Consider the following 27,787-nt stretch of genomic DNA (forward strand, 5'->3'; position numbering starts at 1 on the left):
AGAGACTGATATGGTGGACTCTCCTCTAAAATGAGACTGATATGGAGGACTCTACTCAGAGACTGATATGGAGGACTCTACTCAGAGACTGATATGGAGGACTCTACTCAGAGACTGATATGGAGGACTCTACTCAGAGACTGATATGGAGGACTCTACTCAGAGACTGATATGGAGGACTCTACTCAGAGACTGATATGGAGGACTCTACTCAGAGACTGATATGGAGGACTCTACTCAGAGACTGATATGGAGGACTCTACTCAGAGACTGATATGGTGGACTCTCCTCTAAAATGAGACTGATATGGAGGACTCTACTCAGAGACTGATATGGAGGACTCTACTCAGAGACTGATATGGAGGACTCTACTCAGAGACTGATATGGAGGACTCTACTCAGAGACTGATATGGAGGACTCTACTCAGAGACTGATATGGAGGACTCTACTCAGAGACTGATATGGAGGACTCTACTCAGAGACTGATATGGAGGACTCTACTCAGAGACTGATATGGAGGACTCTACTCAGAGACTGATATGGAGGACTCTACTCAGAGACTGATATGGTGGACTCTACTCAGAGACTGATATGGTGGACTCTCCTCTAAAATGAGACTGATATGGTGGACTCTCCTCTAAAATGAGACTGATATGGTGGACTCTCCTCTAAAATGAGACTGATATGGTGGACTCTCCTCTAAAATGAGACTGATATGGTGGACTCTCCTCTAAAATGAGACTGATATGGAGGACTCTACTCAGAGACTGATATGGTGGACTCTCCTCTAAAATGAGACTGATATGGAGGACTCTACTCAGAGACTGATATGGTGGACTCTCCTCTAAAATGAGACTGATATGGAGGACTCTACTCAGAGACTGATATGGTGGACTCTCCTCTAAAATGAGACTGATATGGTGGACTCTCCTCTAAAATGAGACTGATATGGTGGACTCATCTCTAAAATGAGACTGATATGGAGGACTCTACTCAGAGACTGATATGGTGGACTCTCCTCTAAAATGAGACTGATATGGAGGACTCTACTCAGAGACTGATATGGTGGACTCTCCTCTAAAATGAGACTGATATGGAGGACTCTACTCAGAGACTGATATAGAGGACTCTACTCAGAGACTGATATAGAGGACTCTACTCAGAGACTGATATGGTGGACTCTCCTCTAAAATGAGACTGATATGGAGGACTCTACTCAGAGACTGATATGGTGGACTCTCCTCTAAAATGAGACTGATATGGAGGACTCTACTCAGAGACTGATATGGTGGACTCTCCTCTAAAATGAGACTGATATGGAGGACTCTACTCAGAGACTGATATGGTGGACTCTCCTCTAAAATGAGACTGATATGGAGGACTCTACTCAGAGACTGATATGGTGGACTCTCCTCTAAAATGAGACTGATATGGAGGACTCTACTCAGAGACTGATATGGTGGACTCTCCTCTAAAATGAGACTGATATGGAGGACTCTACTCAGAGACTGATATGGAGGACTCTACTCAGAGACTGATATGGAGGACTCTACTCAGAGACTGATATGGAGGACTCTACTCAGACTGATATGGAGGACTCTACTCAGAGACTGATATGGAGGACTCTACTCAGAGACTGATATGGAGGACTCTACTCTGAGACTGATATAGAGGACTCTACTCTGAGACTGATATAGAGGACTCTACTCTGAGACTGATATGGAGGACTCTACTCTGAGACTGATATGGAGGACTCTACTCTAAAATGAGACTGATATGGAGGACTCTACTCTGAAATGAGACTGATATGGTGGACTCTTCTCTAAAATGAGACTGATATGGAGGACTCTACTCAGAGACTGATATGGTGGACTCTCCTCTAAAATGAGACTGATATGGAGGACTCTACTCAGAGACTGATATAGAGGACTCTACTCAGAGACTGATATAGAGGACTCTACTCAGAGACTGATATGGAGGACTCTACTCAGAGGCTGATATAGAGGACTCTACTCTGAGGCTGATATAGAGGACTCTACTCTGAGGCTGATATAGAGGACTCTACTCTGAGGCTGATATAGAGGACTCTACTCTGAGGCTGATATAGAGGACTCTACTCTGAGGCTGATATAGAGGACTCTACTCTGAGGCTGATATAGAGGACTCTACTCTGAGGCTGATATAGAGGACTCTACTCTGAGGCTGATATAGAGGACTCTACTCTGAGGCTGATATAGAGGACTCTACTCTGAGGCTGATATAGAGGACTCTACTCTGAGGCTGATATAGAGGACTCTACTCTGAGGCTGATATAGAGGACTCTACTCTGAGGCTGATATAGAGGACTCTACTCAGAGACTGATATGGAGGACTCTACTCAGAGACTGATATAGAGGACTCTACTCAGAGACTGATATAGAGGACTCTACTCAGAGACTGATATAGAGGACTCTACTCAGAGACTGATATAGAGGACTCTACTCAGAGACTGATATAGAGGACTCTACTCAGAGACTGATATAGAGGACTCTACTCTGAGACTGATATAGAGGACTCTACTCTGAGACTGATATAGAGGACTCTACTCTGAGACTGATATAGAGGACTCTACTCTAAAATGAGACTGATATGGAGGACTCTACTCTAAAATGAGACTGATATGGAGGACTCTACTCTGAAATGAGACTGATATGGTGGACTCTACTCTAAAATGAGACTGATATGGAGGACTCTACTCAGAGACTGATATGGAGGACTCTACTCAGAGACTGATATGGAGGACTCTACTCAGAGACTGATATGGAGGACTCTACTCAGAGACTGATATGGAGGACTCTACTCTGAGACTGATATAGAGGACTCTACTCTGAGACTGATATGGAGGACTCTACTCTAAAATGAGACTGATATGGAGGACTCTACTCTGAAATGAGACTGATATGGTGGACTCTACTCTAAAATGAGACTGATATGGAGGACTCTACTCAGAGACTGATATGGTGGACTCTCCTCTAAAATGAGACTGATATGGTGGACTCTCCTCTAAAATGAGAATGATATGGAGGACTCTACTCAGAGACTGATATGGTGGACTCTCCTCTAAAATGAGACTGATATGGTGGACTCTCCTCTAAAATGAGACTGATATGGTGGACTCTCCTCTAAAATGAGACTGATATGGAGGACTCTACTCAGAGACTGATATGGTGGACTCTCCTCTAAAATGAGACTGATATGGAGGACTCTACTCAGAGACTGATATGGTGGACTCTCCTCTAAAATGAGACTGATATGGAGGACTCTACTCAGAGACTGATATGGTGGACTCTCCTCTAAAATGAGACTGATATGGTGGACTCTCCTCTAAAATGAGACTGATATGGTGGACTCTCCTCTAAAATGAGACTGATATGGAGGACTCTACTCAGAGACTGATATGGTGGACTCTCCTCTAAAATGAGACTGATATGGAGGACTCTACTCAGAGACTGATATAGAGGACTCTACTCAGAGACTGATATAGAGGACTCTACTCAGAGACTGATATAGAGGACTCTACTCAGAGACTGATATGGTGGACTCTCCTCTAAAATGAGACTGATATGGAGGACTCTACTCAGAGACTGATATGGTGGACTCTCCTCTAAAATGAGACTGATATGGAGGACTCTACTCAGAGACTGATATGGTGGACTCTCCTCTAAAATGAGACTGATATGGAGGACTCTACTCAGAGACTGATATGGTGGACTCTCCTCTAAAATGAGACTGATATGGAGGACTCTACTCAGAGACTGATATGGAGGACTCTACTCAGAGACTGATATGGAGGACTCTACTCTGAGACTGATATAGAGGACTCTACTCTGAGACTGATATAGAGGACTCTACTCTGAGACTGATATAGAGGACTCTACTCTGAGACTGATATAGAGGACTCTACTCTAAAATGAGACTGATATGGAGGACTCTACTCTAAAATGAGACTGATATGGAGGACTCTACTCTGAAATGAGACTGATATGGTGGACTCTACTCTAAAATGAGACTGATATGGAGGACTCTACTCTGAGACTGACATAGAGGACTCTACTCAGAGACTGACATAGAGGACTCTACTCAGAGACTGACATAGAGGACTCTACTCAGAGACTGACATAGAGGACTCTACTCAGAGACTGACATAGAGGACTCTACTCAGAGACTGACATAGAGGACTCTACTCAGAGACTGATATAGAGGACTCTACTCAGAGACTGATATAGAGGACTCTACTCTGAGACTGATATAGAGGACTCTACTCTGAGACTGATATAGAGGACTCTACTCAGAGACTGATATAGAGGACTCTACTCAGAGACTGATATAGAGGACTCTACTCTGAGACTGATATAGAGGACTCTACTCTGAGACTGATATAGAGGACTCTACTCTGAGACTGATATAGAGGACTCTACTCTGAGACTGATATAGAGGACTCTACTCTAAAATGAGACTGATATGGAGGACTCTACTCTAAAATGAGACTGATATGGAGGACTCTACTCTGAAATGAGACTGATATGGTGGACTCTACTCTAAAATGAGACTGATATGGAGGACTCTACTCTGAGACTGATATAGAGGACTCTACTCTGAGACTGATATAGAGGACTCTACTCAGAGACTGACATAGAGGACTCTACTCAGAGACTGATATAGAGGACTCTACTCAGAGACTGATATAGAGGACTCTACTCAGAGACTGATATAGAGGACTCTACTCAGAGACTGACATAGAGGACTCTACTCAGAGACTGATATAGAGGACTCTACTCAGAGACTGATATAGAGGACTCTACTCTGAGACTGATATAGAGGACTCTACTCTGAGACTGATATAGAGGACTCTACTCTGAGACTGATATAGAGGACTCTACTCAGAGACTGATATAGAGGACTCTACTCAGAGACTGATATAGAGGACTCTACTCTGAGACTGATATAGAGGACTCTAAAATGAGACTGATATAGAGGACTCTAAAATGAGACTGATATAGAGGACTCTACTCTGAGGCTGATATAGAGGACTCTACTCTGAGGCTGATATAGAGGACTCTACTCTAAAGAGACTGATATAGAGGACTCTACTCAGAGACTGATATGGAGGACTCTACTCAGAGACTGATATGGAGGACTCTACTCAGAGACTGATATGGAGGACTCTACTCAGAGACTGATATGGAGGACTCTACTCTGAGACTGATATAGAGGACTCTACTCTAAAATGAGACTGATATAGATGACTCTACTCTGAGACTGATATAGAGGACTCTACTCTAAAATGAGACTGATATAGAGGACTCTACTCAGAGACTGATATAGAGGACTCTACTCTAAAATGAGACTGATATAGAGGACTCTACTCAGAGACTGATATGGAGGACTACCAACTCTGGTTTCTGACAATGGGTCATCACGGTAGGCCAAACTCCAGTCCTTAAGAAGAAGACGTGCTTCATCGTAACATTCTGAATACTCATCGTTAACGGTTGTTACGGAGTTATTCAGAGGCCCGGCGTTCAAAACCAATTCAGGACTGTTTCACCTCTTAGAAATTGTGTATTATAACTGTATAACAGTTGCCTTGAAACGATGGGTTTGAATTACACAGAAACCAACGAAAAGCATGCAGGTCAGTTTACACATTTAAATGATAAGCCCAAGTCAATAATATAATTAATAACATTTATGATTAATATATATATATACACACACACACACACATTCAGTGAGGTGCATTTATTAATTAGACTTACATGAGACTGGAGTTAGGCCCACGGGAGGTAAGAGTGAGAGGAGGAGATGGGGAGAGGAGGAGATGGGGAGAGGAGAGGAGGAGGAAGAGGAGGAGATGGGGAGAGGAGGAGGAAGAAGAGGAGAGGAGGAGATGGGGAGAGGAAGAGGAGGAGATGGGGAGAGGAGGAGGAAGAGGAGAGAAGATGAGAGGAGGAAGAGGAGAGAAGATGAGAGGAGGAAGATGAGAGAAGATGAGAGGAGGAAGAGGAGAGAAGATGAGAGGGGGAGAGGAGGAGGAAGAGGAGAGGAGGAGGAGGAAGAGGAGAGGAGGAGATGGGGAGAGAGGGGGAAGAGAGGAGGAAGATGAGAGGAGGGAGAGGACAGAGAGGAGAGGGGGAAGAGGAGGGAGAGAGATAGAGGAGAAGAGGGAGGGAAGGGAGAGGGGGATGGTGAGAGGGAGGGGAGGGAGAGAGCATACACAAGGTTAACGGTAGTCAGGTAGCTGTGTAGTGTCTAACAGAACTAAACAGCAGGGCTCCTGGGTAGTCCGGTAGCTGTGTAGTGTCTAGCTACACGACCCACACAGCTACACAACCCACACAGCTACACAACCCACACAGCTACACAACCCACACAGCTGACTAACATGTTGTTAAATAATTACACCCACTGTTCAGTTAACAGTTAGATACACACTCTGGTTAAATGTGAACACACAGACAGACAGACAGACAGGAGTACATGTTGAGTAGTACATCAGCAAGGCAGAGCTGCCCAGACACCTAGAACAGCCATGTCAAGCCGAGCACCCAGGGCCCCGAGCACCCAGGGCCCCGAGCACCAAGCGCCCCGAGCACCAAGCGCCCCGAGCACCAAGCGCCCCGAGCACCAAGCGCCCCGAGCACCAAGGGCCCCGAGCACCAAGGGCCCCGAGCACCAAGGGCCCAAGGGCCCCGAGCACCCAGGGGTTTCAGCCCCTAGTAGCGCTGTGTGTGTGTGTGTGTGTGTGTGTGAGAGAGACTCACCCTTGTAGACGTTCAGTGTGATGGTTCTGACTGCGATACGGACCATGCTCTCCGGGTGGTTGAAGAACTTAATGGCCTCGGTGTACAGGGCAAAATCATTAGTGTGCTGTGTGTTGGGAGACAGAGAGGGGGCGCCAGTGAGCTCAGCACCGCACCACTGTTGGGCACAGAGAGACCACACAACCAGAGACACCTAGAGCCCCTTACCCTCTACTAGGCCCTTAACCCCTACGACCAAGGGGACTAGGCCCTTACCCGTTACCTCCTAGGGGACTAGACCCTTACCCCCTACCTCCTAGGGGACTAGGCCCTTACCCCCTACCTCCTAGGGGACTAGACCCTTAACCCTTACCCGTTACCTCATACCTCCTCGAGGACTAGGCCCTTACCAACATGCTGTTGTAAGCGACAGGACGATGTGCTGTAGTTAGATATAGGGCAACGTGTTGTAGTTAGTTACAGGGCAACGTGCTGTAGTTAGGTACAGGGCAGCATGTTGTAGTTAGATATAGGGCAGCATGTTGTAGTTAGGTACAGGGCAACGTGTTGTAGTTAGTTATAGGGCAACGTGTTGTAGTTAGTTACAGGGCAACGTGCTGTAGTTAGTTATAGGGCAACGTGCTGTAGTTAGTTACAGGGCAACGCGCTGTAGTTAGTTACAGGGCAACGCGCTGTAGTTAGGTACAGGGCAACGTGATGTAGTTAAGTACAGGGCAACGTGATGTAGTTAGTTAGAGGGCAACGTGTTGTAGTTAGTTAGAGGGCAACATGCTGTAGTTAGGTACAGGGCAACGTGCTGTAGTTAGGTACAGGGCAACGTGCTGTAGTTAGTTATAGGGCAACGTGCTGTAGTTAGTTATAGGGCAACGTGCTGTAGTTAGTTACAGGGCAACGTGCTGTAGTTAGTTACAAGGCAACGTGCTGTAGTTAGTTACAGGGCAACGTGTTGTAGTTAGTTACAGGGCAACGTGTTGTAGTTAGTTACAGGGCAGCGTGTTGTAGTTAGTTATAGGGCAGCCTGTGGTAGTTAGTTACAGGGCATCGTGTTGTAGTTAGTTATAGGGCAACGTGTTGTAGTTAGTTACAGGGCAACGTGCTGTAGTTAGTTACAGGGCAACGTGTTGTAGTTAGTTATAGGGCAACGTGTTGTAGTTAGTTACAGGGCAACGTGCTGTAGTTAGTTACAGGGCAACGTGATGTAGTTAGTTACAGGGCAACGTGAGGTAGTTAGTTATAGGGCAACGTGAGGTAGTTAGTTATAGGGCAACGTGTGGTAGTAAGTTATAGGGCAACGTGTGGTAGTTAGTTATAGGGCAACGTGCTGTAGTTGGGTATAGGGCAACGTGCTGTAGTTAGGTATAGGGCAACGTGCTGTAGTTAGTTACAGGGCAACGTGTTGTAGTTAGTTATAGGGCAACGTGATGTAGTTAGTTACAGGGCAACGTGTTGTAGTTAGTTACAGGGCAACGTGTTGTAGTTAGTTACAGGGCAACGTGTTGTAGTTAGTTACAGGGCAACGTGCTGTAGTTAGTTACAGGGCAACGTGCTGTAGTTAGTTACAAGGCAACGTGCTGTAGTTAGTTACAGGGCAACGTGTTGTAGTTAGTTACAGGGCAGCATGTTGTAGTTAGTTATAGGGCAGCATGTGGTAGTTAGTTACAGGGCATCGTGTTGTAGTTAGTTATAGGGCAACGTGTTGTAGTTAGTTACAGGGCAACGTGCTGTAGTTAGTTACAGGGCAACGTGTTGTAGTTAGTTATAGGGCAACGTGTTGTAGTAAGTTATAGGGCAACGTGTTGTAGTTAGTAACAGGGCAGCGTGTTGGTAGTTAGTTACAGGGCAACGTGTTGGTAGTTAGTTACAGGGCAGCATGTTGTAGTTAGTTATAGGGCAACGTGTTGTAGTTAGTTACAGGGCAGCGTGTGGAGGTTAGTTACAGGGCATCGTGTTGTAGTTAGTTATAGGGCAGCGTGTTGGTAGTTAGTTACAGGGCAGCGTGTGGAGGTTAGTTACAGGGCAGCGTGTTGGTAGTTAGTTACAGGGCAACGTGTTGTAGTTAGTTACAGGGCAACGTGTTGGTAGTTAGTTATAGGGCAACCCTGCTTCTAATTCTAGTAGCAACTAGATCCCCAGAACTACAGATGGCTGGAATCAGGATGGAATAAGCTGGAAACCTGGAATCCTGCTATTTTTTTGGGGAGGCGGGGGGGTTAGAAGCATTTTCCCAGCCTACTTCAACATACTGTAGTGACTTAATACTATGTAGGGATTAAAATCTAGTGTTCGTTTAGCAGGTATTAGGTGGGAGGTTGTTATAGCAGGTCTACAGGCAGCTGATCTCTCTCTCTCTGGGGGGAGGGGTGTTCCCTGAGACCTCCAGCCAATCACAGCCAAGGTCAGAAGTTAAAAGTCATGGATCAGCTGGAAAGGTCAAAGGGAACAGAGGAGTATTAAGCCCAGATTCCAAGGCCTGCAGCCCCAATTATCCACTTCCTCCCCAAAAGTGTACACTTGCACACTTCCCATCGTGGATTTAACAAAATGGGAGGGAAACTCCAGCCAATCCTATGCTTTTCAATCCACGACGGGCAATGCTCAAGTGCACCCTTCAGGAAGAGAGGGGGAATTGGGCTAAGAGAGGAGCTACCATCGACAGTACACCAATAACTTTACCCCATACACAGAAGCCAAAGGTCGAGTGCTGAAACACAAAGGTCAATCGCAAAGGTCGTGTCCCAAAAGGCCCCTCATTCCCTATATAGGGCACTACATTATGGTCCCTTATTCCCTATATAAGGCACTACATTATGGCCCCTTACTCCCTATATAGGGCCCTACATTATGGCCCCTCATTCTCTATATAGGACACTACATTATGGTCCCTCATTCCCTATATAGGGCACGACATTATGGCCCCTCATTCCCTATATAGGGCCCTACATTATGGCCCCTTACTCCCTATATAGGGCACTACATTATGGTCACTACTACCTACATAGGCCCCTACATTATGGCCCCTCATTCCCTATATAGGACACTACATTATGGTCCCTCATTCCCTATATAGGGCACTACATTATGGTCCCCTACTCCCTATATAGGACACTACATTATGGCCCCTTACTCCCTATATAGGGCACTACATTATGGCCCCTTACTCCCAATATAGGGCACTACATTATGGCCCCTTACTCCCTATATAGGGCAATACATTATGGCCCCTTACTCCCTATATAGGGCACTACATTATGGCCCCTTACTCACTATATAGGGCACATTATGGCCCCTTACTCCCAATATAGGGCACTACATTATGGCCCCTTACTCCCTATATAGGGCACTACATTATGGCCCCTTACTCCCTATATAGGGCAATACATTATGGCCCCTTACTCCCTATATAGGGCACTACATTATGGCCCCTTACTCCCTATATAGGGCAATACATTATGGCCCCTTACTCCGTATATAGGGCACTACATTATGGCCCCTTACTCCCTATATAGGGCACTACATTATGGCCCCTTACTCCCTATATAGGGCACTACATTATGGCCCCTTACTCCCTATATAGGGCACTACATTATGGCCCCTTACTCCCTATATAGGGCAATACATTATGGCCCCTTACTCCCTATATAGGGCACTACATTATGGCCCCTTACTCCCTATATAGGGCACTACATTATGGCCCCTTACTCCCTATATAGGGCACTACATTATGGCCCCTTACTCCCTATATAGGGCACTACATTATGGCCCCTTACTCCCTATATAGGGCACTACATTATGGCCCCTTACTCCCTATATAGGGCACTACATTATGGCCCCTTACTCCCTATATAGGGCACTACATTATGGCCCCTTACTCCCTATATAGGGCACTACATTATGGCCCCTTACTCCCTATATAGGGCACTACATTATGGCCCCTTACTCCCTATATAGGGCACTACATTATGGCCCCTTACTCCCTATATAGGGCACTACATTATGGCCCCTTACTCCATATATAGGGCACTACATTATGGCCCCTTACTCCCTATATAGGGCACTACATTATGGCCCTTACTCCCTATATAGGGCACTACATTATGGCCCCTTACTCCCTATATAGGGCACTACATTATGGCCCCTTACTCCCAATATAGGGCACTACATTATGGCCCCTTACTCCCTATATAGGGCACATTATGGCCCCTTACTCCCAATATAGGGCCCTACATTATGGCCCCTTACTCCCTATATAGGGCACTACATTATGGTCACTACTACCTACATAGGCCCCTACATTATGGCCCCTCATTCCCTATATAGGACACTACATTATGGTCCCTCATTCCCTATATAGGGCACTACATTATGGTCCCCTACTCCCTATATAGGACACTACATTATGGCCCCTTACTCCCTATATAGGGCACTACATTATGGCCCCTTACTCCCAATATAGGGCACTACATTATGGCCCCTTACTCCCTATATAGGGCAATACATTATGGCCCCTTACTCACTATATAGGGCACTACATTATGGCCCCTTACTCACTATATAGGGCACTACATTATGGCCCCTTACTCCCAATATAGGGCACTACATTATGGCCCCTTACTCCCAATATAGGGCACTACATTATGGCCCCTTACTCCCTATATAGGGCAATACATTATGGCCCCTTACTCCCTATATAGGGCACTACATTATGGCCCCTTACTCCCTATATAGGGCACTACATTATGGCCCCTTACTCCCTATATAGGGCAATACATTATGGCCCCTTACTCCGTATATAGGGCACTACATTATGGCCCCTTACTCCCTATATAGGGCACTACATTATGGCCCTTACTCCCTATATAGGGCACTACATTATGGCCCCTTACTCCCTATATAGGGCAATACATTATGGCCCCTTACTCCCTATATAGGGCAATACATTATGGCCCCTTACTCCGTATATAGGGCACTACATTATGGCCCCTTACTCCCTATATAGGGCACTACATTATGGCCCCTTACTCCCTATATAGGGCACTACATTATGGCACCTTACTCCCTATATAGGGCACTACATTATGGCCCCTTACTCCCTATATAGGGCACTACATTATGGCCCCTTACTCCCTATATAGGGCACTACATTATGGCCCCTTACTCCCTATATAGGGCAATACATTATGGCCCCTTACTCCCTATATAGGGCAATACATTATGGCCCCTTACTCCGTATATAGGGCACTACATTATGGCCCCTTACTCCCTATATAGGGCACTACATTATGGCCCCTTACTCCCTATATAGGGCACTACATTATGGCCCCTTACTCCCTATATAGGGCAATACATTATGGCCCCTTACTCCCTATATAGGGCAATACATTATGGCCCCTTACTCCGTATATAGGGCACTACATTATGGCCCCTTACTCCCTATATAGGGCACTACATTATGGCCCCTTACTCCCTATATAGGGCACTACATTATGGCCCCTTACTCCCTATATAGGGCACTACATTATGGCCCCTCACTCCCTATATAGGGCACTACATTATGGCCCCTCACTCCCTATATAGGGCACTACATTATGGCCCCTCACTCCCTATATAGGGCACTACATTATGGCCCCTTACTCCCTATATAGGGCACTACATTATGGCCCCTTACTCCCTATATAGGGCACTACATTATGGCCCCTTACTCCCTATATAGGGCACTACATTATGGCCCCTTACTCCCAATATAGGGCACTACATTATGGCCCCTTACTCCCAATATAGGGCAATACATTATGGCCCCTTACTCCCTATATAGGGCACTACATTATGGCCCCTTACTCACTATATAGGGCACATTATGGCCCCTTACTCCCAATATAGGGCACTACATTATGGCCCCTTACTCCCAATATAGGGCACTACATTATGGCCCCTTACTCCCTATATAGGGCAATACATTATGGCCCCTTACTCCCTATATAGGGCAATACATTATGGCCCCTTACTCCCTATATAGGGCAATACATTATGGCCCCTTACTCCCTATATAGGGCAATACATTATGGCCCCTTACTCCCTATATAGGGCACTACATTATGGCCCCTTACTCCCTATATAGGGCACTACATTATGGCCCCTTACTCCCTATATAGGGCACTACATTATGGCCCCTTACTCCCTATATAGGGCACTACATTATGGCCCCTTACTCCCTATATAGGGCAATACATTATGGCCCCTTACTCCCTATATAGGGCAATACATTATGGCCCCTTACTCCCTATATAGGGCACTACATTATGGCCCCTTACTCCCTATATAGGGCACTACATTATGGCCCCTTACTCCCTATATAGGGCACTACATTATGGCCCCTTACTCCCTATATAGGGCACTACATTATGGCCCCTTACTCCCTATATAGGGCACTACATTATGGCCCCTTACTCCCTATATAGGGCACTACATTATGGCCCCTTACTCCCTATATAGGGCACTACATTATGGCCCCTTACTCCCTATATAGGGCACTACATTATGGCCCCTTACTCCCTATATAGGGCACTACATTATGGCCCCTTACTCCCTATATAGGGCACTACATTATGGCCCCTTACTCCCTATATAGGGCACTACATTATGGCCCCTTACTCCCTATATAGGGCACGACATTTCCATGTTAGTCATGTAACAGACTATCCAGAGGCACTTACAGTAGTGAGTCATTTAGTAGACTCTGTGTGGTTGTCCAGTCCCCCCCTCACCTTGTGGTAGTTGTCCAGTCCCCCCTCACCTCGTGGTAGTTGTCCAGTCCCCCCCCTCCCCTCGTGGTAGTTGTCCAGTCCCCCCCTCACCTCGTGGTAGTTGTCCAGTCCCCCCCCTCCCCTCGTGGTAGTTGTCCAGTCCCCCCCCTCCCCTCGTGGTAGTTGTCCAGTCCCCCCCCCTCCCCTCGTGGTAGTTGTCCAGTCCCCCCCTCACCTCGTTATAGAAGAAGTGGACAGTGTGGTTGTTCAGTTTGAGTGACAGGGTCTTCAGGAAGGAGATATAATAAGCCATGATCTCCTCGTCTGAGAAGTCAAACTTGTGAACGATGATGGAGTTGACGTGGTTGTTGGACAGCAGGTAATCTAGAGGAGAAGAACACAGTTACATGATGGAGTTGACGTGGTTGTTGGACAGCAGGTAATCTAGAGGAGGAGAACACAGTTACATGATGGAGTTGACGTGGTTGTTGGACAGCAGGTAATCTAGAGGAGGAGAACAGAGTTACATGATGGAGTTGACGTGGTTGTTGGACAGCAGGTAATCTAGAGGAGAAGAACACAGTTACATGATGGAGTTGAGGTGGTTGTTGGACAGCAGGTAATCTAGAGGAGGAGAACACAGTTACATGATGGAGTTGAGGTGGTTGTTGGACAGCAGGTAATCTAGAGGAGGAGAACAGAGTTACATGATGGAGTTGACGTGGTTGTTGGACAGCAGGTAATCTAGAGGAGGAGAACACAGTTACATGATGGAGTTGAGGTGGTTGTTGGACAGCAGGTAATCTAGAGGAGGAGAACACAGTTATATGATGGAGTTGAGGTGGTTGTTGGACAGCAGGTAATCTAGAGGAGGAGAACACAGTTACATGATGGAGTTGACGTGGTTGTTGGACAGCAGGTAATCTAGAGGAGGAGAACTCAGTTATATGATGGAGTTGAGGTGGTTGTTGGACAGCAGGTAATCTAGAGGAGGAGAGATGAGAAGAACACAGTTATATGATGGAGTTGAGGTGGTTGTTGGACAGCAGGTAATCTAGAGGAGGAGAACACAGTTACATGATGGAGTTGACGTGGTTGTTGGACAGCAGGTAATCTAGAAGAGGAGAACACAGTTATATAATGGAGTTGACGTGGTTGTTGGACAGCAGGTAATCTAGAGGAGGAGAGATGAGGAGAACACAGTTAAATGATGGAGTTGAGGTGGTTGTTGGACAGCAGGTAATCTAGAGGAGGAGAGAGGAGGAGAACACAGTTACATGATGGAGTTGACGTGGTTGTTGGACAGCAGGTAATCTAGAGGAGGAGAACACAGTTACATGATGGAGTTGAGGTGGTTGTTGGACAGCAGGTAATCTAGAGGAGGAGAGATGAGTTACATGATGGAGTTGAGGTGGTTGTTGGACAGCAGGTAATCTAGAGGAAGAGATGAGGAGAACACAGTTACATGATGGAGTTGACGTGGTTGTTGGACAGCAGGTAATCTAGAGGAGGAGAACACAGTTACATGATGGAGTTGACGTGGTTGTTGGACAGCAGGTAATCTAGAGGAGGAGAGATGAGTTACATGATGGAGTTGAGGTGGTTGTTGGACAGCAGGTAATCTAGAGGAGGAGAGATGAGGAGAACACAGTTACATGATGGAGTTGACGTGGTTGTTGGACAGCAGGTAATCTAGAGGAGGAGAACACAGTTACATGATGGAGTTGAGGTGGTTGTTGGACAGCAGGTAATCTAGAGGAGGAGAACACAGTTATATGATGGAGTTGAGGTGGTTGTTGGACAGCAGGTAATCTAGAGGAGGAGAACACAGTTACATGATGGAGTTGACGTGGTTGTTGGACAGGAGGTAATCTAGAGGAGGAGAACACAGTTACATGATGGAGTTGACGTGGTTGTTGGACAGCAGGTAATCTAGAGGAGGAGAGATGAGAAGAACACAGTTATATGATGGAGTTGAGGTGGTTGTTGGACAGCAGGTAATCTAGAGGAGGAGAACACAGTTACATGATGGAGTTGACGTGGTTGTTGGACAGCAGGTAATCTAGAAGAGGAGAACACAGTTATATAATGGAGTTGACGTGGTTGTTGGACAGCAGGTAATCTAGAGGAGGAGAGATGAGGAGAACACAGTTAAATGATGGAGTTGAGGTGGTTGTTGGACAGCAGGTAATCTAGAGGAGGAGAGAGGAGGAGAACACAGTTACATGATGGAGTTGACGTGGTTGTTGGACAGCAGGTAATCTAGAGGAGGAGAGATGAGGAGAACACAGTTACATGATGGAGTTGAGGTGGTTGTTGGACAGCAGGTAATCTAGAGGAGGAGAACACAGTTACATGATGGAGTTGAGGTGGTTGTTGGACAGCAGGTAATCTAGAGGAGGAGAGATGAGGAGAACACAGTTATACAACTGAAATATCTTATTCAGGCTGATTAAAACTCTGGGGCATCTAAACTACAGGTGGGCAGTGTGTGTGTGTGTGTGTGTGTACTCACAGAGCGACGTCTCGTGGCTGATATTTTCAAACAGGATGTTGAGCGTCTGAAGTAGCTGGACACAGACGTAGCGACCGGACTTCTGGCGAAGGATATTCAGGAAGAACGCAAACATATTCTTCTCCAGGAAGAAGCTGAGAACAGAGAAGAGTACAGAGTAGAATAAAGTAGAGTAGAATTAAGTAGAGTATGGTACAATAGAAAGGAATAGAGTAAAATTAAGTAGAGTAGAATTAAGTAGAGTATGGTACAATAGAGATGAATAGAGTAGAATAAATTAGAGTAGAATTAAGTAGAGTATGGTACAATAGAGAGGAATAGAGTAGAATTAAGTAGAGTATGGTACAATAGACGAAGAGTAGAATAAAGTAAAGTAGAATTAAGTAGAGTATGGTACAATAGAGACGAATAGAGTAGAATATAGAGTAGAATAAATTAGAGTAGAATTAAGTAGAGTATGGTACAATAGAGAGGAATAGAGTAGAATATAGAGTAGAATAAAGTAGAGTATGGTACAATAGAGACGAATAGAGTAGAATAAAGTAGAGTAGAATTAAGTAGAGTGTGGTACAATAGAGAGGAATGGAGTAGAATATAGAGTAGAATAAAGTAGAGTATGGTACAATAGAGACGAGTAGAATAAAGTAGAGTAGAATTAAGTAGAGTGTGGTACAATAGAGAGGAATGGAGTAGAATAGAGTAGAATAAAGGAGAGTAGAATTAAGTAGAGTATAGTACAATAGAGAGGAATAGAGTAGAATATAGAGTAGAATCAAGTAGAGTGTGGTACAATAGAGAGGAATAGAGTAGAAAATAGAGTATAATAAAGTAGAATATAATTAAGTAGAGGATGGTACAATAGAGAGGAATAGAGTAGAATAAAGTAGAGTAGAATTAAGTAGAGGATGGTACAATAGAGAGGAATAGAGTAGAATATTGAGTAGAATCAATTAGAGTAGAATTAAGTAGAGTATGCTACAATAGAGAGGAATAGAGTATAGAGTAGAATAAAGTAGAGTAAAATTAAGTAGAGTATAGTACAATAGAGAGGAATAGAGTATAGAGTAGAATAAAGTAGAGTAGAATTAAGTAGAGTATAGTACAATAGAGAGGAATAGAGTAGAATAAAGTAGAGTAGAATTAAGTAGAGTATGTTACAATAGAGAGGAATAGAGTAGAATATAGAGTAGAATAAAGTAGAGTAGAATTAAGTGGAGTATGGTACAATAGAGAGGAATAGAGTAGAATATAGAGTCGAATAAAGTAGAGTAGAATTAAGTAGAGTATGGTACAATAGAGAGGAATAGAGTATCGAGTAGAATAAAGTAAAGTAAAATTAAGTAGAGTATAGTACAATAGAGAGGAATAGAGTGGAGTATAGAGAGGGATAGAGTAGAGTATTGTGTAGAATAGAGTCGAATTAAGTAGAGTATAGTACAATAGAGAGGAATAGAGTAGAGTAGAACAGAATAGAACAAAGAATAGAGCAGAATAAAGCAGGATAAAGTAGAGTATAGTACAATAGATAGGAATAGAGTAGAATAAAGTAGAGTACAGTACAATAGAGGAATAGAGTAGAATAAAGTGGAGTACAGTACAATAGAACAGTGTTTAATAGAGTAGAGTGTAGTACAATAGATAGGAATAGAGGAGTAGAACAGAATAGAGTAGAATAGAGTACAGTACAATAGAGGAATAGAAAAGTGTTTAATAGAGTAGAGTATAGTACAATAGAGAGGAATAGAGTAGAATAAAGTAGAGTATAGTACAATAGATAGGAATAGAGGAGTAGAACAGAATAGAGTAGAATAAAGTTTAGTACAGTACAATAGAACAGTGTTTAATAGAGTAGAGTATAGTACAATAGATAGGAATAGAGGAGTAGAACAGAATAGAGTAGAATAAAATAGAGTACAGTACAATAGATAGGAATAGAGTAGAATAAAGTAGAGTACAGTACAATAGATAGGAATAGAGTAGAATAAAGTAGAGTACAGTACAATAGATAGGAATAGAGTAGAATAAAGTAGAGTACAGTACAATAGATAGGAATAGAGTAGAATAAAGTAGAGTACAGTACAATAGATAGGAATAGATTAGAATAAAGTAGAGTACAGTACAAAAGATAGGAATAGAGTAGAATAAAGTAGAGTACAGTACAATAGAACAGTGTTTAATAGAGTAGAGTATAGTACAATAGATAGGAATAGAGGAGTAGAACAGAATAGAGTAGAATAAAATAGAGTCGTGGTTAAAGTCTTACTCAAAGACGGAGCTGTCGTTCTGGTCTCCCCAGATGAGTATCTCAGTGATGGAGCGAATGGTCTCCACCAGCAAGTTCCTGTTGCTGTCGGTTACCGTGGTGTTCTTAGTCAGGACATGGTACATATACCTAGAGGGAGGAGAGAAGGAGGGAGGGAGAGAAGAGGAGGGAGAAGAGGAAAGGAAGGGATGAGAGGATATGGACAATGGTAGAAAACACTTTGTTTTTCAGTAAAACGTCTGGTGGCTATACCGCACTGTCAATTTGAACTGGCACACCCACTCCGGACGCGGACGACAGAATATGACTAGCTTACCGTCACTTAGACGGGGGATGGTATGGACTCAAACTAACGTTAGTATATCTAGCTGTTATCAAGTAATGACACCCATCATGTGGCTAGCTAGCTAACGTTAGTATATCTAGCTGTTATCAAGTAATGACACCCAGCATGTGGCTAGCTAACGTTAGCATATCTAGCTGTTATCAAGTAATGACACCCATCATGTAGCTAGCTAGCTAACGTTAGTATATCTAGCTGTTATCAAGTAATGACACCCATCATGTAGTTAGTATATCTAGCTGTCATCAAGTAATGAGACCCATCATGTAGGTAGTATAGCTAGCTGTAATCAAGTAATGACACGCATCATGTTGTTAGTATAGCTAGCTGTTAACACGTAATGACACCCATCATGTAGTTAGTATATCTAGCTGTTATCAAGTAATGACACCCATCATGTAGTTAGCTAGCGTTAGTATATCTAGCTGTTATCAAGTAATGGCACCCATCATGTAGTTAGTATATCTAGCTGTTATCAAATAATGGCACCCATCATGTAGTTAGCTAGCTAACGTTAGTATATCTAGCTGTCATCAAGTCATGTAGTCATGTACACCCATCATGTAGTTGATAACAGCTAGATATACTAACATTAGCTAGCTACATGATGGGTGTCATTACTTGATGACAACTAGATATACTTACTACATGATGGGTGTCATTACTTAATACCAACTAGATATACTAACATTAGCTAGCTAGCTACACGATGGGTGTCATTACTTGATACCAACTAGAGCCACTAACATTAGCTAGCTACATGATGGGTGTCATTACTTGATGACAACTAGATATACTAACATTAGCTAGCTACATGATGGGTGTCAGTACTTGATAACAGCTAGATATACTAATGTTAGCTAAGTAATGACACCCACTAGATATACTAACATTAGCTAGCTAGCTACATGATGGGTGTCATTACTTAATACCAACTAGATATACTAACATTAGCTAGCTAGCTACACGATGGGTGTCATTACTTGATACCAACTAGAGCCACTAACATTAGCTAGCTACATGATGGGTGTCATTACTTGATGACAACTAGATATACTAACATTAGCTAACTACATGATGGGTGTCATTACTTGATAACAGCTAGATATACTAATGTTAGCTAAGTAATGACACCATTCATGTAGCTAGCTAATGTTAGTGGCTCTAGTTGTTATCAAGTAATGACACCCATCATGTAGTAAGTATATCTAGTTGTCATCAAGTAATGACACCCATCATGTAGCTAGCTAATGTTAGTGGCTCTAGTTGGTATCAAGTAATGACACCCATCATGTAGCTAGCTAATGTTAGTGGCTCTAGTTGTTATCAAGTACTGACACCCATCATGTAGCTAGCTAGCTAACGTTAGTATATCTAGCTGTTATCAAGTACTGACACCCATCATGTAGCTAGCTAACGTTAGTATATCTAGCTGTTATCAAGTACTGACACCCATCATGTAGCTAGCTAACGTTAGTATATCTAGCTGGTATCAAGTAATGACACCCATCATGTAGTTAGCTAGCTAGCTAACGTTTCGTAGCAGTCATATACATCTGACATTGTTCACATAGTTGTGACAAGGAAACAACAGTAACGTTAGATAACTAACGCATTTGGTTTTACAGTACAAGGTAGGTGGATTAGCTAGGTATGCTAACCATGTTAACGTTAGCTTAGTAAACTATCGGGTTAGCTGGCTAATTCGACCAAACGTTTTGTAACAGAAACTTATCATTTAAATTGGACAAATTCAGGTAGGTTCCTCCCCGTTCCTTTAATGTTGCTACCGTTTAAGTAACGGTTTGTAACAGAACGAGCGTAATGAATACACCCCCGCAGGGTAACCTTAGCAATTATGCTAGTTACTTACTTGAGATGGTCCAGGGAATGAATATTTTTTGTTTTCCCCTGTCCTCCTCCCCAACTCCGTGACCGACCGAACATAGTTGCACTTTTAAAAAAGATGTTGATGCTAGCTTAGGTTTTTTTGCCTGTTATATCAATCCCATCACGTCCATATATCCCGTACAAGGTATCCAATATATATATATATATAGCTAACAAAATATCTAGCTAACCAAATAGCTCTGGCTAACGAAGCGAGAAGGGGACATACCCGAACGTAGCTCGTGAGGAATAACGCGTTACGTAACTGGTTTAGTGCCGGGGATGTTGGGACATGAAGTTTATTTGTTGTGTTCCGGTAACACAATTTCATTAAAATGACAGTTACAAAACACTACAAATCCCAAAAAGTATTTTGGGGGAAAAAAATCGAACTGTTTTTTTTTTCAACATTTCGGGGACGTTGATTGGTCTTCATCCTACAACGATGAACACAGCAGCCAATCAAATACCAATGCGAGGAGCCATCGACGCAAAAAGCGAACATGGGTCAAAACCGATGAAAAGGCGGGATCAATGTGATCGATGTCTCAGTTGACCATTCACAGGACGGTATTCTATAATGAACCAATCAAATGCTTAAGCTATATAGACGTATCTGTACTGTTTTGACCGTAAGGTCGGACTGTTTTGATGCAGTAAGCGGAAATGTTGACATGAAAATGTAACGGGAGGTCTGGATTATCGAATGTATTTCCATCGATAGAACATATTCCTGTATAATAATTAAAACGCTATAGTCGTTGGCCGGTAATAGCTAACCAGGGCAGGCATGTTGCAAATAACGCAACAGTTTTTTTCCCTTCGACCTTCTCAGAGAATATCAAGAATGCATCGAGTTAACACTGTGTTTACATGAACTAGCGGTGTCGAGCTGAACGGGCTTTCTTTTGTTTGTTATAGGTTATTTCGTGTACCTCCTAACTAATGTCTATCGCTTGATAGCTGTGCTATTGCAAAAGCTGGCATTTCAGGACAAATCCTTGCTGTCTTCCCTGAAATGGACACTCCAAATACACTGTCCATGTTACTGCTGGTCTCAGAGCAGTGACACTGTCCTTGTCCTGCTCCTTGTCAACATAACGAGCTGAGCTAAACTTTCCCGGATTAGTTTTCTATGACACTCAAAACTTATGCTCGACTAGATTCGTTGGAATCGCTCCTCAACGAACTTCCCTGTATGTTTTATCTGGGCCTGTTTTTTGTGAACGTTTTGATCCTCTACTATGCCTTTCTAATGGAATACATTGTCCTGAATGTGGGGATAGTGTTTCTACCGGAAGATATGGACCAGGCGCTGGTGGACCTAGGGGTATTATCTGACCCGGCCTCTGTCCCTTACGACACGGACACAGAACTCGATGTTTTCGAGAGGTACCTGGAGTGAGCTGGGGCGGTATGCTCCGCAGGGGTGAACTGGACTCCTACCGGCCTGTGATGATGATGATGATGATGATGATGATGATGATGATGATGTTGGGAGAGACTGACACTGGGAACTCAAGGAGGAGGATATTTGTCTTGGCTTGGAACAACATTGGCTGCAGGATGAAAAAGTAAGGAGGGATAGAATGATAATGGTGATAGGATGACAGTTTGCTGCTGCAGTGATGCCAGGGGTGGGGGTGATGCCAGAATGGGGGTGATGCCAGAATGGGGGTGATGCCAGTGGTGGGGGTGATGCCAGAATGGGGGTGGGTGATGCCAGAATGGGGGTGGGTGATGCCAGGGGGGTGGGGGTGATGCCAGGAGTGTGGGTGATGCCAGAATGGGGGTGATGCCAGAAGTGGGGTGATGCCAGAAGTGTGGGTGATGCCAGAATGGGGGTGATGCCAGGGGTGTTGGTGATGCCAGAATGGGGGTGATGCCAGAATGGGGGAGATGCCAGAATGGGGGTGATGCCAGAGGTGGGGGTGATGCCAGAATGGGGGTGATCGCAGGGGTGTGGGTGATGCCAGAATGGGGGTGATGCCAGGATTTGGTTTGAATTGGGTTGGGCCCTCATCTCAACCCTGTAACATCCCTGACTATCCTCTATGTTGTAGGACCTACAATGTATAGTAAATACATTAACACATACTTTAACCTACAGTCCTATAGTAAATACATTAACACATACTTTAACCTACAGTCCTATAGTAAATACAGTAACACATACTTTAACCTACAGTCCTATAGTAAATACATTAACACATACTTTAACCTACAGTCCTATAGTAAATACAGTAACACATACTTTAACCTACAGTCCTATAGTAAATACAGTAACACATACCCTAACCTACAGTCCTATAGTAAATACAGTAACACATACTTTAACCTACAGTCCTATAGTAAATACATTAACACATACTTTAACCTACAGTCCTATAGTAAATACAGTAACACATACTTTAACCTACAGTCCTATAGTAAATACAGTAACACATACCTTAACCTACAGTCCTATAGTAAATACAGTAACACATACCCTAACCTACAGTCCTATAGTAAATACAGTAACACATACTTTAACCTACAGTCCTATAGTAAATACAGTAACACATACCCTAACCTACAGTCCTATAGTAAATACAGTAACACATACCTTAACCTACAGTCCTATAGTAAATACTGTAACACATACTTTAACCTACAGTCCTATAGTAAATACAGTAACACATACCTTAACCTACAGTCCTATAGTAAATACAGTAACACATACTTTAACCTACAGTCCTATAGTAAATACAGTAACACATACTTTAACCCACAGTCCTATAGTAAATACAGTAACACATACCCTAACCTACAGTCCTATAGTAAATACAGTAACACATACTTTAACCTACAGTCCTATAGTAAATACAGTAACACATACCTTAACCTACAGTCCTATAGTAAATACTGTAACACATACTTTAACCTATAGTCCTATAGTAAATACAGTAACACATACTTTAACCCACAGTCCTATAGTAAATACAGTAACACATACCCTAACCTACAGTCCTATAGTAAATACAGTAACACATACTTTAACCTACAGTCCTATAGTAAATACAGTAACACATACCCTAACCTACAGTCCTATAGTAAATACAGTAACACATACCTTAACCTACAGTCCTATAGTAAATACAGTAACACATACCCTAACCTACAGTCCTATAGTAAATACAGTAACACATAACTTAACCTACAGTCCTATAGTAAATACAGTAACACATACTTTAACCTACAGTCCTATAGTAAATACAGTAACACATACCCTAACCTACAGTCCTATAGTAAATACAGTAACACATACCCTAACCTACAGTCCTATAGTAAATACAGTAACACATACTTTAACCTACAGTCCTATAGTAAATACAGGCTATTCCTGTCCATCTCTAACATGTGGCCCCTTGTCTTCTCCACAGGTTGTCAAGGCTCAAGACCAGATATCTGGAGAGAGTCAGAACCAACAGACAGACAGGACAATTCACAGCAGAGTTACCTGTCAAAACTGTCTTAACTGGCCAATCAACAAGCAGACCTGTCTAACTGTGGCCAATCAACAAGCAGAACTGTCAAACTGTGTCCAATCAACAAGCAGAACTGTCAAACTGTGTCCAATCAACAAGCAGAACTGTCTAACTGGCCAATCAACTACCAGAACTGTCTAACTGGCCAATCAACAAGCAGACCTGTCTAACTGTGGCCAATCAACAAGCAGACCTGTCTAACTGTGGCCAATCAACAAGCAGACCTGTATAACTGTGGTCAATCAACAAGCAGGACTGTCCAACTGGCCAATCAACAAGCAGACCTGTCTAACTGGCCTATCAACAAGCAGGACTGTGACTGGCCAATCAACAAGCAGGACTGTGACTGGCCAATCAACAAGCAGGACTGTGACTGGCCAATCAACAAGCAGGACTGTCTAACTGGCCAATCAACAAGCAGGACTGTGACTGGCTAATCAACAAGCAGAACTGTCTCACTGGCCAATCAACAAGCAGAACTGGCTAATCAACAAGCAGAACTGTGACTGGCCAATTAACAAGCAGACCTGTCTAACTGGCCAATCAACAAGCAGAACTGTCTAACTGGCCAATCAACAAGCAGAACTGTCTAACTGGCCAATCAACAAGCAGAACTGTCTAACTGGCCGATCAACAAGCAGACCTGTCTAACTGGCCAATCAACAAGCAGAACTGGCCAATCAACAAGCAGGACTGTCTAACTGGCCAATCAACAAGCAGAACTGTCCAACTGGGGACAACGTTACACTAACTCTGACCCTAGAGAACTGACCTTGGATCAGTCAACCTGCTTCAGGTTCTTCTACACTTCTGGGAATGTTATCAAATGTTTTTTTAAAGACTGTTTTAAACAACCAGGAAACCAGCAGTTATTTCTGGTTGTTTATCAGAGTTATCTGGCTTAGCTGGTTGATCCTGCTGTTGTATCGTACCCCTCAGGGTGTGTGGCCTGGAGAAGTGTTTGTTGTGTTATTAAGAGATGTGTGGTATGAAAGACATTTGACAGATTGTGGTCCGGTCCTCCTCCTACCTGTCTCGTCTCTCTTCGTTCATCTTGGCCACTGTGACGGGTGTGAACAAACACAGGTGACTCTTGTTTAGTACCGATCTTGGATCAGTGTGCCATCCACCAAGGGGGGGGCAGGAAGTGACCTTTAGATCGGTGCCTGTAGACTCTAGAGGCAGCTTCACCTTGCCCTGCTCTGACTCTGACTCTCTCAAAGGGGTGAGGTCTATGTTCATGTCGTCTCTGGTGTCTGCCAATCAATAATCAATAATACTGTATCAGCTTGGTCCTGATCAATAACCCACCACAGACCAGGCTGCTTCCCTGCTAGGCTCCCCCCCCCCCGGAGAACAACTCCCAGCGTGCATTGGGCTGGATGGCTGAAGTACCTGGTGACTTTACTGCTAATGTCAATCAACCTCTACGCTATAACGGCTCATAAGGGATTAGTTTATAATGCAGTGTTGTTCCTCTGCTCTGTCGGCTGTGTATTATAATGGGGGGGGGTGGGGGGGTCTCACCCCATCCACCTGTAGATAGCAGTAACACCCACCTGGGGGGTGGGGGGGGACATCCTGGGCCCTTTACGGCAATAGGAGGCTCTGACGCCATACCCACCCCCACCCCAACCACCTGTAGATAGCTGTAACACCCACCTGGGGGGGGCACATTCAGGGGCCTTTACAGCAATAGAAGGCTCTAATGCCATACCCCCCCCCAACCACCTGTAGATGGCAGTAACACCCACCTGGGGGGGGGGGGGCACATTCAGGGGCCTTTACAGCAATAGAAGGCTCTAATGCCATACCCCTCCCCCCACCCCATCCACCTGTAGATAGCAGTAACACCCCCCCAACCACCTGTAGATAGTAGTAACACCCCCCCCCACCCCAACCACCTGTAGATAGCAGTAACACCCCCCCACACCACCACCTGTAGATAGCAGTAACACCCCACCACCACAGCAGCCATTTTAAACCAAAATGTTTCAGCAGTGCAGCTGACAGTAGAGAGGTGAGGAGGACATCTTACACCCCTCTTCATCGTCATCATGAAGACACCCCCCCACCCCAGCCTTCACATCCTCTTCATCATCATCATGAAGACACCCCCCGAGCACCAGCCTTCACATCCTCTTCATCATCATCATTGACATCCCCCCAGCCTTCACATCCTCTTCATCATCATCATGAAGACATCCCACCCCAGCACCAGCCTTCACATCCTCTTCATCATCATCATGAAGACATCCCACCCCAGCCTTCACATGACATGTTATAAGGAGCTATGGTGTGTTATAAGAAGCTATGATGTGTTATAAGAAGCTATGATGTGTTATAAGGAACTATGATGTGTTATAAGAAGCTATGATGTGTTCTAAGGAGCTATGACGTGTTATAAGGAACTATGATGTGTTATAAGAAGCTATGATGTGTTCTAAGGAGCTATGACGTTTTATAACATGTTATAAGGAGCTATGATGTGTTATAAGGAGCTATGACGTGTAATAAGGAACTATGATGTGTTATAACGTGTTATAAGGAGCTATGATGTGTTATAACGTGTTATAAGGAGCTATGATGTGTTATAAGGAGTTATGATGTGTTATAACGTGTTATAAGGAGCTATGATGTGTTTTAATGTGTTATAAGGAGCTATGATGTGTTATAACGTGTTATAAGGAGCTATGACGTGTTATAAGGAGCTATGACGTGTTATAAGAAGCTATAAGCGTTCATACAGTGGTTCATATTCCAATGCATATTTAATAAACCATCGATGAGTGGATGAACATGAATTTCTGTCAACCTTTTTTTCTAAATCGTTTTCAATTAACAAGTTGAGGAAGACCTCTTTCTAGTGATGTCCTATGTACAGCTGTAGGTCTCCTGTATTCCATGGCCAAGAACCCCCCCCCCATGATACTCAACTGGCGGACTACAGACCAGATCCGGTCCCAGAATGGGGTCAATACGGACCGAGGGTCTCCTCCTTCCTTTTTTACTTAAGTCAGGCTTCGGCCCTTATATCACATAAACACACATAAGACATGGAAGAATGTGTAGAATTGTGGGAAATGAGCTTTAAAACACCCCGCCCCCCAAAAAATCTGCCCCATACAGAATGGATACAATTGCACATTTTAAAACTGCACGATTTTCTCTCCGCCAACAAGAGGGGTGTGGCAAGTTTGGGAATGCAGTGGCTGGGGAGGTGGAGGTTTGTTACCACGGCGATAAATTACATGATCCATCCGGACCTTTTCAAATAGTTCTCGAGTAACCCTGGCAGGGAAGATCATCAAGGACAGCCTGTTCACCCTGCTACCATCTAGAAGGTCTTCAATGACCTCAGCCCCCCCAACCACAGCCTGTTCACCCTGCTGCCATCTAAAAGGTCTTCAATGACCTCAGCCCCCCAACCACAGCCTGTTCACCCTGCTGCCATCTAAAAGGTCTTCAATGACCTCAGCCCCCCCCCCGTGCCCCAGCCTGTTCACCCTGCTACCATCTAGAAATTCTTCAATGACCTCAGCCCCCCCCCCAACCACAGCCTGTTCCCCCAGCTACCATCTAGAAGGTCTTCAATGACCTCAGCCCCCCCCCAACCACAGCCTGTTCACCCTGCTAAAATCTAAAAGGCAGAGACAGCACAGGTGCATCAAAGCTGGGACTTTGAGACTGGGACTGAGAAACAGC

At 44.1% G+C, this 27,787-nt stretch overlaps 2 protein-coding genes across 2 annotated transcripts in view; one reads left to right on the forward strand and one right to left on the reverse strand.

Moving 5' to 3' along the window:
* Window positions 1–20,794, reverse strand: part of LOC135530900 (protein CLEC16A-like) — a gene marked incomplete at its 3' end in the record, with an annotated part of 94,344 nt that extends 73,550 nt beyond the window's left edge. Inside the window, 6 exon segments of the mRNA XM_064959070.1 lie at window positions 6,415–6,420; window positions 6,805–6,910; window positions 13,780–13,928; window positions 16,060–16,193; window positions 18,323–18,451; window positions 20,539–20,794. Coding sequence (XP_064815142.1) covers window positions 6,415–6,420; window positions 6,805–6,910; window positions 13,780–13,928; window positions 16,060–16,193; window positions 18,323–18,451; window positions 20,539–20,612 — 598 coding nt within the window.
* Window positions 20,795–21,182: 388 nt separating this feature from the next.
* Window positions 21,183–26,878, forward strand: LOC135530901 (dexamethasone-induced protein homolog). Its single transcript, XM_064959071.1, has 2 exons — window positions 21,183–22,129; window positions 23,978–26,878. The coding sequence occupies exon 1, from the start codon at window positions 21,691–21,693 to the stop codon at window positions 21,958–21,960; it is 270 nt and encodes an 89-aa protein (XP_064815143.1). The 5' UTR covers window positions 21,183–21,690; the 3' UTR covers window positions 21,961–22,129; window positions 23,978–26,878.
* Window positions 26,879–27,787: the final 909 nt, after the last annotated feature.

The sequence above is a fragment of the Oncorhynchus masou genome, unplaced genomic scaffold, assembly GCF_036934945.1.
Source record: "Oncorhynchus masou masou isolate Uvic2021 unplaced genomic scaffold, UVic_Omas_1.1 unplaced_scaffold_1454, whole genome shotgun sequence".
Lineage (NCBI taxonomy): Eukaryota > Metazoa > Chordata > Actinopteri > Salmoniformes > Salmonidae > Oncorhynchus > Oncorhynchus masou.